Source organism: Lissotriton helveticus, chromosome 4_1 (assembly GCF_964261635.1).
Source record: "Lissotriton helveticus chromosome 4_1, aLisHel1.1, whole genome shotgun sequence".
In the NCBI taxonomy this organism is placed as follows: Eukaryota; Metazoa; Chordata; class Amphibia; order Caudata; family Salamandridae; genus Lissotriton; species Lissotriton helveticus.
Genome location: NC_136063.1, coordinates 1,479,250,278 through 1,479,264,247, shown reverse-complemented (window position 1 = coordinate 1,479,264,247; position 13,970 = coordinate 1,479,250,278). Strand labels below are relative to the sequence as shown.

At 45.7% G+C, this 13,970-nt stretch overlaps 1 protein-coding gene across 3 annotated transcripts in view; it reads right to left on the bottom strand.

The window, feature by feature from the left end:
- DSP (desmoplakin) overlaps window positions 1-13,970 on the bottom strand; it is a 248,517-nt gene that overhangs the window by 47,635 nt on the left and 186,912 nt on the right. For all 3 annotated transcript variants that reach the window (XM_078688070.1, XM_078688071.1, XM_078688072.1), the window contains exon 22: window positions 11,299-11,397. In XM_078688070.1, coding sequence (XP_078544196.1) covers window positions 11,299-11,397 — 99 coding nt within the window. The remainder of the gene's footprint in view (window positions 1-11,298; window positions 11,398-13,970) is intronic.

Below are 13,970 nucleotides of genomic sequence, written 5' to 3'. Positions count from 1 at the left end.
TTAGTGTGGGGGGTCTAAGGGGATTTGGATGAATCGTTGGAATGGCGCGGAGGGTGGTGGGTATGTTGTTAAGGGGAGCTGGGTCGTAGGAGCGGAGGAGGGTGACTGTGTCGAGGTCCGATAGTGGGTTGCAGGAGCGATGGGGACGGTTTTCACGATTGCGAACAGGGATTGAGGTCCTGTGCGGGGGGCGTTGAGTGCGAGAGTCAGCCGACCGAGTGGAGGTCCTGTTGGGAGGGGTAGTGCTGGTGAAGGCGGGTGAGGGGTGTCTGGGGTGTGTGCAGAGTAATTGTTTGATGATGTGAATGTCTTCTGTGAGCTTGAGGAGGGTGGTGGGTGAGGAGTGAATGGAATGTATGCAGAGTAGTTGTTTGATGATGTGAATGTCTTCTTTGAGCTGGAGGAGGGAGGCCATAACGGAGTCTAGTGTGGGATGTGTGTTGGGGGTGGGGATTGGAGGGTTGGGGGTGGATGACATAGGGGGGAGGTTGGTGGTATGGAAGAGGGTATTGGTGGTAGGCGGAGAGTGCATGGTGGAGGATGGGCGTATGTTAGTGGTGATGGGGGCGCATGTAGGGTAGTGGGGGGTGAGAATGGGGGGAAGTGGGATTGTATGTGGTTCTTTTTTGAGGAGGCGCAGTTGAGTTGATAGAGGCGGCGTGTTCTGTGTGATTAGTTAATGGGTGGAAGTGGGGGCTGAGAATGGGGGGGATAAAGGGTGGGGTTTGTCTGTGTGCGTGTCGATCTGGTGCTGAACTCGGTTAGGCGGATTGTGGGTGGGAGCTGTGGTGTCGTGGGTAAAAAGAATGGGAATGTGGGCTGGTGAAAGGGGCGAGGGGGTACGGCTGGTGTATGTGGGGGAAAGATCTATGTCTGTGATTGAGGGGTGTGGGGTAGCAACAGTAGATGGGTGCATGACTAAGGTGCCGGTGGTAGAGGAGAGGTGCGTGTCGTTTTGGGGCTCAGCTAGGTTAGAGGCATTGTGGTTGGGGGCTGTGGTGTCAGGGGTGAAGGGAATGGGAGTGGTATGAATGGAGGTCAAGGTGTTGGTGGGGGGGAGGGAGTGCGGCTGGTGTATGTGGGGGAGAGATCTAAGTCTGTGATTGAGGAGTGTGAGGTGGCTACAGTAGGTGGGTGGATGAGGAAGGTGCCGGGGGTAGAGGAGAGGTGCGTGTCGTTTAGGGGATGAGCTAGGTTAGAAAGGTTATGGTTGGGGGCTGTGAAGTCAAGGGTGATCGGACTGAGAGTGCTATGAGTGGGGGTCCGCGGATTGGAGAGGTGCTGTATGAAAGTGGGGAACAGGTTGTCTAGTATTTCCAGGTTCCTGTCTGTGGATTGGATTAGGACAATCCCGTTGTTATAGATAGTGATGGTGGTTCTGCCCGGGAAGAGTTGGGATGGTGTGATGGAGAGTGTTCGGCCATGAGCGGATTTCCTGGTGTTGGAGACGGTGAGTAAAGAGAGGAACGTTTTTCTCCATTGAGCTCTGCGTGTGGTGTGGAAGATGATATCAATGTTTACGGCACCATTGACCGGTGAGAAGTAGGTGTCTGCAAAGGGAGTTTCAGGGTGGGACCTCAGTAAGTTGTGTTTAAAGCGTTTAGCGGCTTTTTTGGTGAGTGTGGGTGGGTAGTTGATTCTATATGTGTGCTTGCCGATGAGCTCCATGTTGGGATGACGGAATAGGTAGGTGTGGGAGGGTGCCCAGTAATCACCGGTTGCATGGAATGAAAGTGACACTAGTGGGCAGCCAAAGTATATGCGGTAGTAGTCAATGCAAACCGGGATAAAAATTGTAGTGGGTGCGGGTTGCACAGATGTAGGGTGCACAATAATGATATACAGGAGCAGAATACAAACGCATCCACTAATAACCAGTTGCATGGAACAACAGTGACATTAATGAGCAGCCACAGTATATGAGGTAGTAATTGGTGCATACAAGAATAAAACTTGAAATGGGAGCAGGTTACATAAATGTAACAGGTCTATATGAGCAATTAGTTGGTGCATTACAGGAATAAAAAGTGAAGTTGGTGTGGGTTACAAACATGTACAGAATAAAATGTAGGTATAATACTGACGATATACTAGAATGAAATACCGATGCAGGCAGTAAAATACCTGAATCAAAAGTGACAATAGTGAGTTGTCAAAAATGAGTGGTCAAAAATAAATGAGGTACATGAATCAGTAGCAAAATAGAGTTGCAACAAAAGTTATATGTTATATAACAATGGTGAGTAGTCAAAAATAAATGAGGTACATGAATCAGTAGCAAAATACAATTGCAACCAAAAATAATATGAGACCAAAAGTGACACTAGTGAGCAGCCAAAATATATGAGGTAGCAATCGGTGCATACAGGTGAAGAAAAAGTGGGATGTGCAGGATACAATTAGGAATATAGACATATAATACCACTGTAAAAGGCAGACACCCTATCATAATCTGGCGTGTAAACAAATGATGTAAATATATGAGGTAGCATCGGTGCATTACAGGTGAAGAAAAAGTGAGATGTGCAAGATACAACTAGGAATATACATATAATACCACTGTAAAAAGGCAGACATTTTATCGTGAGGAATGACTAGTCCATGATGGTCGCCAAGGATAGACAGTCTAAGATGGCCGAACTGATAGGGGAGATAGGGAAATTAGTCCTCTGTCTGCTGCTATTACTTTGAGCACAGGGAAGGGCAATTTCACTTTCAATTAGAGCAAGCACTGCTCGTAGCATGCTGGGAGGGAGGCTTATCTCTACTTCTGGTGGTCTTGTGTGGAGGAGTTAAGCTGAGGAGCCTCGTGGACATCAGAGGCATCGGGGGGGGGGGGATTTATTGCTACAGTTTTATGGCCCCAGCCATTTTGAACAAAGGAGATAGTTTAAAAATGTGAGTAGGCGGGTGGGGTGAAATAAATACCTTATGTACAAGCTGCACCGTGAGCATGTTGAGTTTGCAAGCAAAGATTTGCAGTTACAATGTTTAATCAAAGTGTGTACAGGGCGGGAGGGGGGCCTCTCTCAGCCCTCCGATATCGCTGTCGCCTCCAGCCTCCGGTGGCTGCACCGTGAGCATGTTGAGTTTGCCAGCAAAGTTTTGCAGTTACAATGTTTAATCAAAGTGTGTACAGGGCGGGAGGGGGGCCTCTCTCAGCCCTCCGATGTCGCTGTCGCCTCCAGCCTCCGGTGGCTGCACCGTGAGCATGTTGAGTTTGCCAGCAAAGTTTTGCAGTTACAATGTGAAATCAAAGTGTGTACAGGGCGGGAGGGGGGCCTCTCTCAGCCCTCTGATGTCGCTGTCGCCTCCAGCCTCCGGTGGCAGGCTCCACTCATCCGACGTCCCTCCTGGTCCCTCCTGGTCCGGTTAGTCTCAGCTCTCACTCCATCAGCACCTCGGGGCAGCGGCGCCACACAACCGTGCTGCAGAGCGAGCGGGAGGGGGGGGGGTCCGTTGTCGTGGCCGCGTCTGAGGTGTGGGCTGGTCGCAGCAACCGGTACAACAGCCCCCGTCTCTGCCGTGGAGAGGGCGGTGGGGGGCCTCTCTCAGCCCTCCGATGCCGCCGTGACTCCACTGCTGTGGAGCCGGCGGCTCTGCTCCTCTGCTGATCTTTGCTGGTCGCAGCAACCGGTGCAACAGCCCGCGTCTCTGCCATGGAGCGGGCTGGGGGAGAGGGGTCTCTCTCAGCCCCCCGATGCCGCTGTGAATCCTCTGCTGTGGAGCGGGCTGATCGCAGGATAATCCGCGGTGCAGGCTCAGCAGGCTCCCGGAGCTTCAGCCGCTCAGCCCCGGCGACGCAATGGGGGTGTCTGACGACGAATGTCCAGTGGCAGGTCGCGGGGCTTTGCAGGCTCCAACCTCCGCCAAACCTCCGCCAAACAGTGCCGGCTCAGCAGGCTCCCGGAGCTTCAGCCGCTCAGTCCCGGCGACGCGATGTGGGTGCCTGAAGGCGAGTGTCCAGTGGCAGATCGCGGGGCTTTTCAGGCTTCAACCTCCGTCAATCAGGTCAGCGGGCAATCCGGGCAATCCAGTTACTTGTGGTACTATTCCAGTTACTTTTTCTGCTTCCCTTCCGTCGTGCTGGTGGGTGCTAACAGGGATAAAGCCCGAAATGGGATCCCAAGCACTGGGAGCTCTTCACAGGAGCTCCTACCAGGCGGCCATCTTGGATACAGATTCATTCACTGGCACATAATGAAAGTGGTACACAGTTGGGACCACTCATCTGAAAAGTATCTGTTGTAAGAGACAACCCAGCAGTCTGGATGATCATACAGGCTTTCACCAGGTTCCACCTTCGGTAACAAATGAATTTGCTTTTTTTTTTACTTATCATGGTTGTAAAGATAGCGAAGAAATGCACTCATTTTTACTAACAAAAAGAACTGGAATTTGAGGGCTAAGGGCCGGATTATGAGTTGGCCGGGAGGACCACCAGCCCGCAGTGGCAGCGGTTCTTGAAATGCAGCCAAGCCGGCGGCATCCCACCGGCCACATCAAGAGTTCATTGTGGGGCTGGTGGTGTGTGTCCTGTAGAGACTTGGCAACAGCATACTTCGGCTCTGCTTTTGAGCCTGAAGCCGTTGTTGACCATTCTGCAATGCCTCCAACCAGTCAGACACACTATTTCCCTGCAGTACGATATGCAAGAGAAACAGTGCGCGCAGCAAACCCGATGGCATAAGGGGAAACACTGATGACACCAGTAGCATATCTCAAGGGCACACTCGCCCTGGAGACAGTTTTGCACCCCAAAATCTGCCTTTCCGCAGACCGTTGCATGGTGATGTCCCGCCAGGGAAAGGTTGTTGGAAAGGCAGGTCATAATACCCACGACAGTGCCAATGCCTGCACCACCTCCATTGACTGCCACTGTCTCCCTTACCGCTGTAGCCCAGATATTGGTGGTGGTGGCAGATTGGAGGCTGTTTTCACGCCCACTTCGTATTCCGGCAGTCGGACTGCTAGGTATGTGGGCGGGTAGACCGCCAAAATGTAATGGCAATTCCCAGACCACCAAGGTCATAATTACACTATTTTCCCATTTACCTCTCATATTAAATTTCCTTATTGGAAGATAAAAAGAATTTGAGAGACACATGCATTAGCACAAAGTATGTTAGTAGGGATGGTGAAGATGATCTTAAATCACCAAACTGCCAGAAACAGAACAGACATGCTTTTTCTTGAACTTATTAATATGCTTGTAAAGCCATCTAGGAGGTAGCACAACTAGGACAGCTAATAACCGTTTACAGGGCAGTTGCAGTGTGTAGAAAATAACTCTTCCTACTTCCTTACTCAAACAGACACAAATAACTTCAGTACTAAAGAGCTGAGCAACAACTGGAGCATCTTAACATTAGCAAAAACACACAGCAAACGTACCACTTAGTCTAAAAAAAGGAGCATTTCTATAAAGTGCAACAGGCATCTAGTCTGACTAAAGTTTCGCTTAAAAAGAAAATTGAAACATTATTTAGACCAGCCATTTGGATTAAGTTTCACTCTATTCGTGGGACAATATTTGAAGGTAAACTATTTAAATATTCTGTGTTCTTATTACCCTAGTATGTTTGGAAAACCTAATCTAATGCTGCCAGTACAGAAGACACAGAATACCTGGATGGGTTGGGTTACAAGGCTCTCCAAGATCTGGAGATGTGTTAGTTTTTGTCCTGGGTAGGCAAGGGAGTAGTTAAAAAATTAAATTACCCTCACTTCAAATTCACATCTAACACATATATATTCAAACAAAACATACAAAGAGTGAAAATGCAACACTCCTTAGAAGAGTTCCCCTCACTATCGTTCCATACCATCTCTTCATTCATCTTGTCACCCATCTGTCCATTCCTTAATCTTTGCACCACCCATCCCCATTCATTTATACTTTTTACACCCATTCTTTCATATATACATCCATCCTTCCGCCCATCCACTCATCAATATTCAAGTATTCATCCACCCACCCTTTCACGTAAAATGTTTTTACCCTTCTCGAGCTACGCATTTTTCCATCCTTCATTGCTCCTTTCAAATTTTCAATCCAAACTTTCACCTGTTCATCTAGCAATCACTTTCACCTCCATTTCCTACTTTACTTTCGCATTTCTCTCCTTCGTTTCGGTCTTTCTTTCCTCTTTCTATTAACTCCATCTAATCTTATTTTTCTCGCTCTAGTTCTTTCTTACCTTTCTCTCTCATGCAAATCTTTTCTATGTGCCCCACTCTCTGCGTTTTCCCCTAGTTTATTTATTCCTCTTAGTCTGACTCCTTCACTATGCATGCCAGCTCAAGGCCCACAACCCTCTTTCATGGTATTCCCTTGCAATGTTATTTGTGGGCATTTTATCTACACACATAGGATGCCCATGACCATCTAATTAATATTCAAGCAGACCTAGTTTACCAGTGTATAGGGCACATTGGTAGCCACTCCTGAATTGTCATCACTGTGTATAGGTTATGGGTGAAATATTTGTGTTAGTTACTGAAATAAAGCTTTGGATATTAACTGCTTCCAGCAATCAAATGGCATTTCGATCTAAGGCGAGAAGAAAAGATGCAGAGGTAAGAACGTAAGATGCAGTTTCTGATTTTTAAGAGCAGGGGATGACTATGGTGTGCTACTATGCTTTTGTGAAATGATACACAGATTTCCTTGAAGTGTGCTTTGCTTATTTAGAGATGGTTTGGTCTGAAGGATTATTGTTGTTATTCATTATTTATTAACTGCTCTTCTAAGTAGTGGAGTCATTTCATTTTCTTAATTAAAGGTCCACACCGGAGTTTTGTAGGAAGCTGGCTCTTTAAATAATGTACCAAAAAAAAGGTACACTGTGTAAAGAGTCCAGGCAAACCTCAAAGGAATTAGAGAGGCACCATTGACACCCCAAATGCTCTGTTTTGTGGTAATGTGGGCGAGAAGTTAGACATATCAGAGGGTAGTGCTAAGCATTTATTGCACACACAAAGGCAGTGAGACACACACCCAATAAAGAATCAAACAACAATTTTTTAAAATAATGCATACTTTTATATGAATTGAGATAGCAAAATCATCAGAATCAGGTAAGTACTTTTCGAGTTATACATTTTTACAGTTTTCAAAAGTTGACAGTGCAATTTTTCGTAGCGGTAATGTTATCCTATGTGGAAAAACATGTACTGCATTTGAGCACTTAACAGTGACTTACAGGACTGTTCTCTGGGACTTGAGGCGAGTATGGAGCAAGGTCCACAGACACACCAACAGTTCACCCTAGGAGGCTCTGGGGCTTCTGTGTGCAGAGGAGTGTTACAGAATTGGGTGTTCTATTCACTTCAATGGGGAACAGTCTGTTTGGAAAGAGATTGCAAGCTGGTACTGGGGGACCATTCTGGGGGAACCCACAGGGGGGCTCGACCCTTGAGATGCTTGAGAACGGCGGGATAACAGTGATCCACTTCTCGGTCTGTGGGGCTCGGGTGCAGTGGTGTCTTTTGGCATTAGGTTCAATGCTTGAGTCTCTAGCGGTTGGAGGGGCCTGAAGAAAGAGGCTGCACAAGGCAACTGGAAGTCCAGTCTTGGCAAACCCAAAGATGGGCTTAGCCTCAGAGGGTCTGGGGACCCTTTTGGCACCCTCACCTCCCTCAGAATCAGACTGTGGGGCAAGAGTGAGGAGGTGCTTTGAGGCGTTGGGTGGTGGTGGTCAGAGGCTTACTCTGTGCCTTGGTTTCTGCTGAAGAGGTGCAAACAGCACAGCTGGGCCACTCACAATGTGCATCTCATTGTCCCCGAAGTCCCTTGATGTGCTGGTCAGTCTTCATCAGCATTGGAGACCGGACTGGACAAAACAAGTCTTGGCTGCAGCAAGGGGTCTGGTACCCCAGGTATTAGCACTGCACAGCTCCGGTCGGTTCTGGCTTGCCCACACTTGGAGGGAGGATGGCTCTTACAAGTAGGAGCACATTGACCTCTTCCTGAGAGGCTGCAGCGTTGGTAGTCCTGGTACATGGCAAGATGGTAAACTGGATGTGGCTTCTTTGGTGGCTGCAGATGAAGGAGTAGCCCCTCTACTCCAAGGGAGTTTCTCTGGTGAGTGGCCAAGCACTGGCAAGCCCTCCAGGTTTCTTGGAGTCTGCACAGTGGCAGGATGAGTCAGGTTCTCCATGAGTGACAGGGAGCACAGACAGGACGGCATGGTTAGTGCCAGGTCAGTAGTTACTCCTTTGTTCATGGGTCAGCCCGTCCTCTTTGTCCACTTCTTTATTTTGTCCAATGAAGTTTGAAATTCTGGTAGTAGAGGGTCCACTAAATAAACCATTTAGGGATGTTAAGGGGAGTGAGTCATCTAGTTAATGGCTACTACCAATGGGCTACCTACCCTTGAGGTCACTATGCCCCCTAAATAACCACTTCCTTTGGGGGAGAGGTCATCATTTTGTCCCAGAATTCCTAATTCCACCACACACAAGATGGTGCAAATTCAAAATTTGTATTCACTTGAAGCTGATCACCCCAGAGGTGATCAGCCTGGCAGTGCAACACACCTCCTACATAGCTAATGTTCCCACCTGGCATGGTGACAGATGGGCCCAGGGCAGGGATGGCATTTCCCCTATCTGGGGAAGCCTTGGTTCAGATATAAAAGACAACAGAGGCCTTTGAAGCCTCCTGCAGTGATATGCTGATATACCAGCCATCCTGGAGAAGGAGGTGATAACACCTGCCTCCAGAGCAGGCATTGTTCCTGACCACCTAAGAGCGAGCGCTCTCACCCCTGGGGTCAGAAATTTATTTGTGGTGGCAGACTGGACAGCACTAGTCAGCCAGGGACGGTAGTTTCATGGGGTAGTTTCAAGGTACCCTCTGTGTGTATGTATTAATAAATCCATCACTGGAATCAGTGTGGATCTATTAATATGAGGTGTTTGATACCAAACACCATTGGTTTCAGTGACGCCATTATGTAGCTGGGAAAGTAGGTTTGACCAGTGCCCAGTACATACCTTAAGATGGCTTCCCTGTTCACTTTTACTGAAAGTAATTGAACTGGTCAGCACAAAGCCATATCAACTCATGCAGATATTTTCTCACATGTAATTTAGTGCACCCTGCCATAGGGCTTTAAGGCCTACTGTACGGGTGACTTACAAATATTACATTCAATGTTAGGGGGACCATGTCATGTTTTCACTTTTTGGAGCACCTCGTCTTGAAGCCTGCAGTGTCAGCCTGTATGAGTTTGGTGCTGGGTCCCATAAAATGTCACAAGGTATGCTGCAGCTCTTAGGGGCCCTCTTTAGTACCTAGGTCCTAAGTACCAGAGATGCCACTTACTAAGGACTTACAGAGGTGCTAAATGACTGGTCACTCGGGGATCAAGTAATAAGTTGTATTGTTTTTGGGAAAGAACACTGGCACTAGGGGCTTGGTTAGCAGGATTCCATTGCACTTCAGTCAAAATTGCATCAAATACCAGGCAAAAAGTGGGGTGGACTACTACAATAAAATACTATTTTCCCACAGGTATATACAGCTCAAATACATTTTTCTTTTTCAGGACCCGATTTTTGGAGGCGGTAGGCTATTGGAGGATTTAAATAGTGACTATCATTGTTTTCAGGGTAGATAATATTATAAAAATCTGCACATGGGAGACATCAAAGTAACAGGAGGTTAAACTGTCTGTATGGTTAAGGCGCAATGCTTGAAAGGTTTCACATGTGGCCTTTAAGCATGGGGCTGTATTTTGCGGAACAGGGTGGGAAAATGCTTTACAGTGGTCTGAGTAGTATAAAATAATTTGATTGTAATAAAGACATTTAATATTTTGTGATCAACAAGTCAAGGGTGTAATGGCCTTCTTTTCAGGGGGCACAAAGATGCTTGACACAAGAGTGTGGTGCATGTGGTGGTGGCCAGACAAATCTAGGTTAAAAATGTCAGTGATAATTTACAACACCCCCCGGACAACGCCTTCCCATCCATACCAACACCAATGGCAGCTGGCGACCTCCATGGAAATTACACCCACACAGTGGAACCGCCTGTGGCAAGACATCCCTAAGGTCTATCGTAGTATCCCGCAGAAGGAAAATGCATACACAATTATGACACAATGGTACTACACACCTGCTCGATTGCACAAGATGTTCCCTGCCTCTTTCCCTTTGTGCTGGACGTGTTCGACGGCATCTGGGGATTTCATACACATTAGGTGGGCTTGCCCACTCATGGCCCTGTTATGGAAGGAGGTCCTTAGCCATATTAAAAGGGTATTGGGTTTCCACCTGCCTGATTCCACAAGCACAATCCTTTTGGGCATCAAGCCTGCCAGCTTAAAGGCGCTCACCCGCAGTGATTGGACTATAGTGCTTCACATGCTTGGAGATGCTAAGCAACTTATAGCTTTATACTGGAAGAAAGAGGAGACCCCCCAATTGCTGTTTGGTATATGCGATTATAGCATGTCATAACCATGGAACTCTTTACAGCGAGGCTGCAAGTGCGTGACACCCAATTCACAGCTGTTTGGCAACCCCTGATTAAATACCTGTGCGCAATAGAGCATGCGTGTTACATGCCCATTAAGCTTAGGGTGCTATGACTCTTCGAAGATGCTATACTTCCGCCTGCTCCCAGCAGATTGCTCCCGCAGCCAGATCAACCAGGCACGCAGCCTCCCTTAATAAGTGATAGGACTTTCACTAATGAGTGCCGCTGAACACTTCCCCCTGCACGCCCACACCATTCTTACTCTTACTGCTATCAATCTCCACTCATCACTGTTCGCCTTCTTTGGGCCTCTTGCCCGTGATCTCAAGTTGCCGTTCTTCAAAGGTCCTGTGAAATCCCACAATAAATCAATATTGCACTATATAATGTACCACGCGGCCGGCCCCACATGGGTTGTAGGCGACATGCTGTGTTCAAAATTACCTTCTTGTTGCTTCTTTATGTTCCTAGAAACACTCCTGCAAAACGCGGCAGGCCCTAAATAGGGTTGTACGCCTGACACTGTGTACATCTGGACCTGTGTTCTATTCATAATTCGAAAATAAAACAGATTTCAACAAAAAAAAATTCAGTGATAATTTGCTGATGTGGGGAGAACGTAAAGAGGTTGAACATCCCTACTAGTCAGAGGGAATATTGATCTTTATGAGAAGAGTGCTTAAATGACCAAAAACAAAACGATACATTCTTCTTTTGGGGGAGGGGAGATGGGGCAAACAGAAGAAAAATAGGTAGCATTTTTTACAATAAGACTACATGTATCCAGGCTGATTTAATGAGTAATTCACCTTTATGTCCTCCATGTTCTTGGACATTTCATTCAGGAATTTATAATAATCCCCACCTCTGGTGAGAAGTTCTATGTAACGACTCTGAATGTCTGCAGCCTGAAGGAAGAAAAATGCAAAGGAGTCAAAATATATTTCTTAAAAATAGAAATACAACCTTTTTCAAAGTGAAACAATGAGAAAGATGGATAGATAAAAGGCAAAATATATATCAATAACAGATCATTTACTTAAGGAGCATGGTTAATTTAAGTTTATTTGAACCATAGCCAAGTTGCATGTTTACTTTAAAAAAACAAACTCCACCAAACACACTTCACAACATGTTACATGGTAGTATACACAAAGATACAGTTCATAGTTATTACATTAGAAACACATAAGAATTCTGGGTCACCCAGTCAATGTTTGCAGCACTACTAATGGGTATCATACCTATCTCAAACAGCCTTAAGTTTTGACTGCACAAGTGAAATGCCCTGTCATTTAAAAATCTCAAATTGTTTTATTAGAGTGACACACACTGTTGAAGAGAAGATTTATATATTCTAAATCTACTGTACACGACTGCATTGCTGATTGTACGAGATTCACCTCGTCCCCAGAATTTACCTTGCGAGGACCATGTACACCCTCTCAAATTGTATATTTGTATTGGGCGATATTAGCCAATATAGAGCAAGGATCATTATATTTTACCAAAACCTGTTCCGCTCAGATGTGGGTTGCACATTGATTTCACCAATACCTTACTCATTGTTCTGATGAATTCCCTTTCCTTTGCCTGGGTTTTTACCAAAACCCATTTAGGATTGGTACCACAAACCACTTATGGGTCTTTGAAAGTGAAGTGAAATGATTACGATTATGGTCAGCAAAGGTATATAAATGCTTATATGCAAAGGGCAACAAGAAGAAGAACCTCCACAATAACAGCTCACTTGGTAAACCAAAGGGGTTTTAGTTCATATGATTGGCGTAGGTCCCGATTTAGATCTAGGCAGACGGTTACTCTGTCACAACAATGAGAAAGATCCTGTCCGCCGAACAATAAATTCCATTATATGCTATGGGACTAATATTTCAGTGGATGGGATGTCAGTCATCGTGATGAAGTAATCCGTCCACTGATACCTAATACAGGCCCTTTGTCTCTGGCTAGTGGGTGGTCATGAATCTTACTGAATCACTACTATCTATCTGACCAATCTTCTCCAATCGCTACACAAAACTATCTATTGATCGTCAACTCCACTTTGACTAGTACACTAATGTTCCGGATTCTTCCAAAGAGAATCTTCACAGCAATGTGGAATTTCCTGTATCTCTGGAAGGCAGTAGAACAAATACCTGGGTAGAGGGGGTGAGCTACAATAGAAATTGAATCTATATACTTGGCGAAATCCATGTCGAGGAGGAGGCAGTCCCTATAGCCCGACACCCTTGCATAACTCTGACATGCGATTAAAAACAAGGGATGGCGCAAGAGGCATTTTCAGAATCTGTGCCCAATGTAAACCAAAAGCCCTCTGCCATTTACTGCATTTCAGTTACTGTTTCCCAGGAAGGACACAACACGTCTCGATTAGGAACTTGACAGCTATCGAAAGGGGGCCAAGGACCACAAATCAGTCTACCTACGCAGGCATTCTTCGGTTTTCTGTTCTTAGAGCGACCATCTCAAGCCCACCTAAGAAACTACGGAGATCTTTTTTCATGAAGATGCTAGTCAATGTCCTAAATACATTCTTGTTCCACTGGAAAACTCAACTTTCATTCAGCAATTATTCATTTGGGCTGTAGACCTTTAAAAGTTAGTGTCACAATTTTACAAATTTGCCAAAATACATTGAAAACTAGAACCCTGGTTTGTTTTGAATTATTATTCTCTAATTTCAAGGGGTTTATTCCTGTGGCCCATTAAACGATCATGCAACCTATTTGCAAGATAAATAATAAGCATGTTATGTTAGGAGCTTGTGCTCCATTTTTCGAGATTTTCAACTATTGAGTAGGAACTCTCATTTGAAAGGGGCAAACCAAATGGTATATCCTTTATCACACTCAGCCTCACATATCTAGGTTATTACAGAATTCTGCAGAGGTGCAATTTTCCTCACAAGGAAATCAGAAGGGGAACTGCTAGCACAAATGCTAGCATTTCTTTTTATTCCCATGGCCTCCCTGTAAAGGCTGCACAATGGTAGACCTGACGCCATGTATTGCTTGGTAGAAGAATCCTGCCTTCTACTCCTGCTTGAATATTGTTGACCACTATGATGAAAGAAAAGTCGAATCAATCCAAGCCTAAGTATATCGTGGACCAGTTACTAACAAATACTTTGGGGGCATGAGTATTTCTTGAAGGATGAATAGAAAAAACTGGTCTTTCAGTTTTCGTGGACTTGGCCATGATGCTATCAATTCAATTAGTTCGCCTTTGCCACCAAATTAAAGGGCTATCAAATAGACTAAACTCCTCCCATCAGTACCTACAATACTTTGTAGAGACTTTCTCATAAGAGAGCAAAGCTAATATGTATCTATGCTGAACCTACAAAAATTATGTTTTACTAAACTAAGCTACTGTATAGGATGTGGCATTCTGCCAGCTGAACAAGAAAATCTTTTTTTGTATGGTATAGGATGACAAATGGTTGTATAAAGTGGCA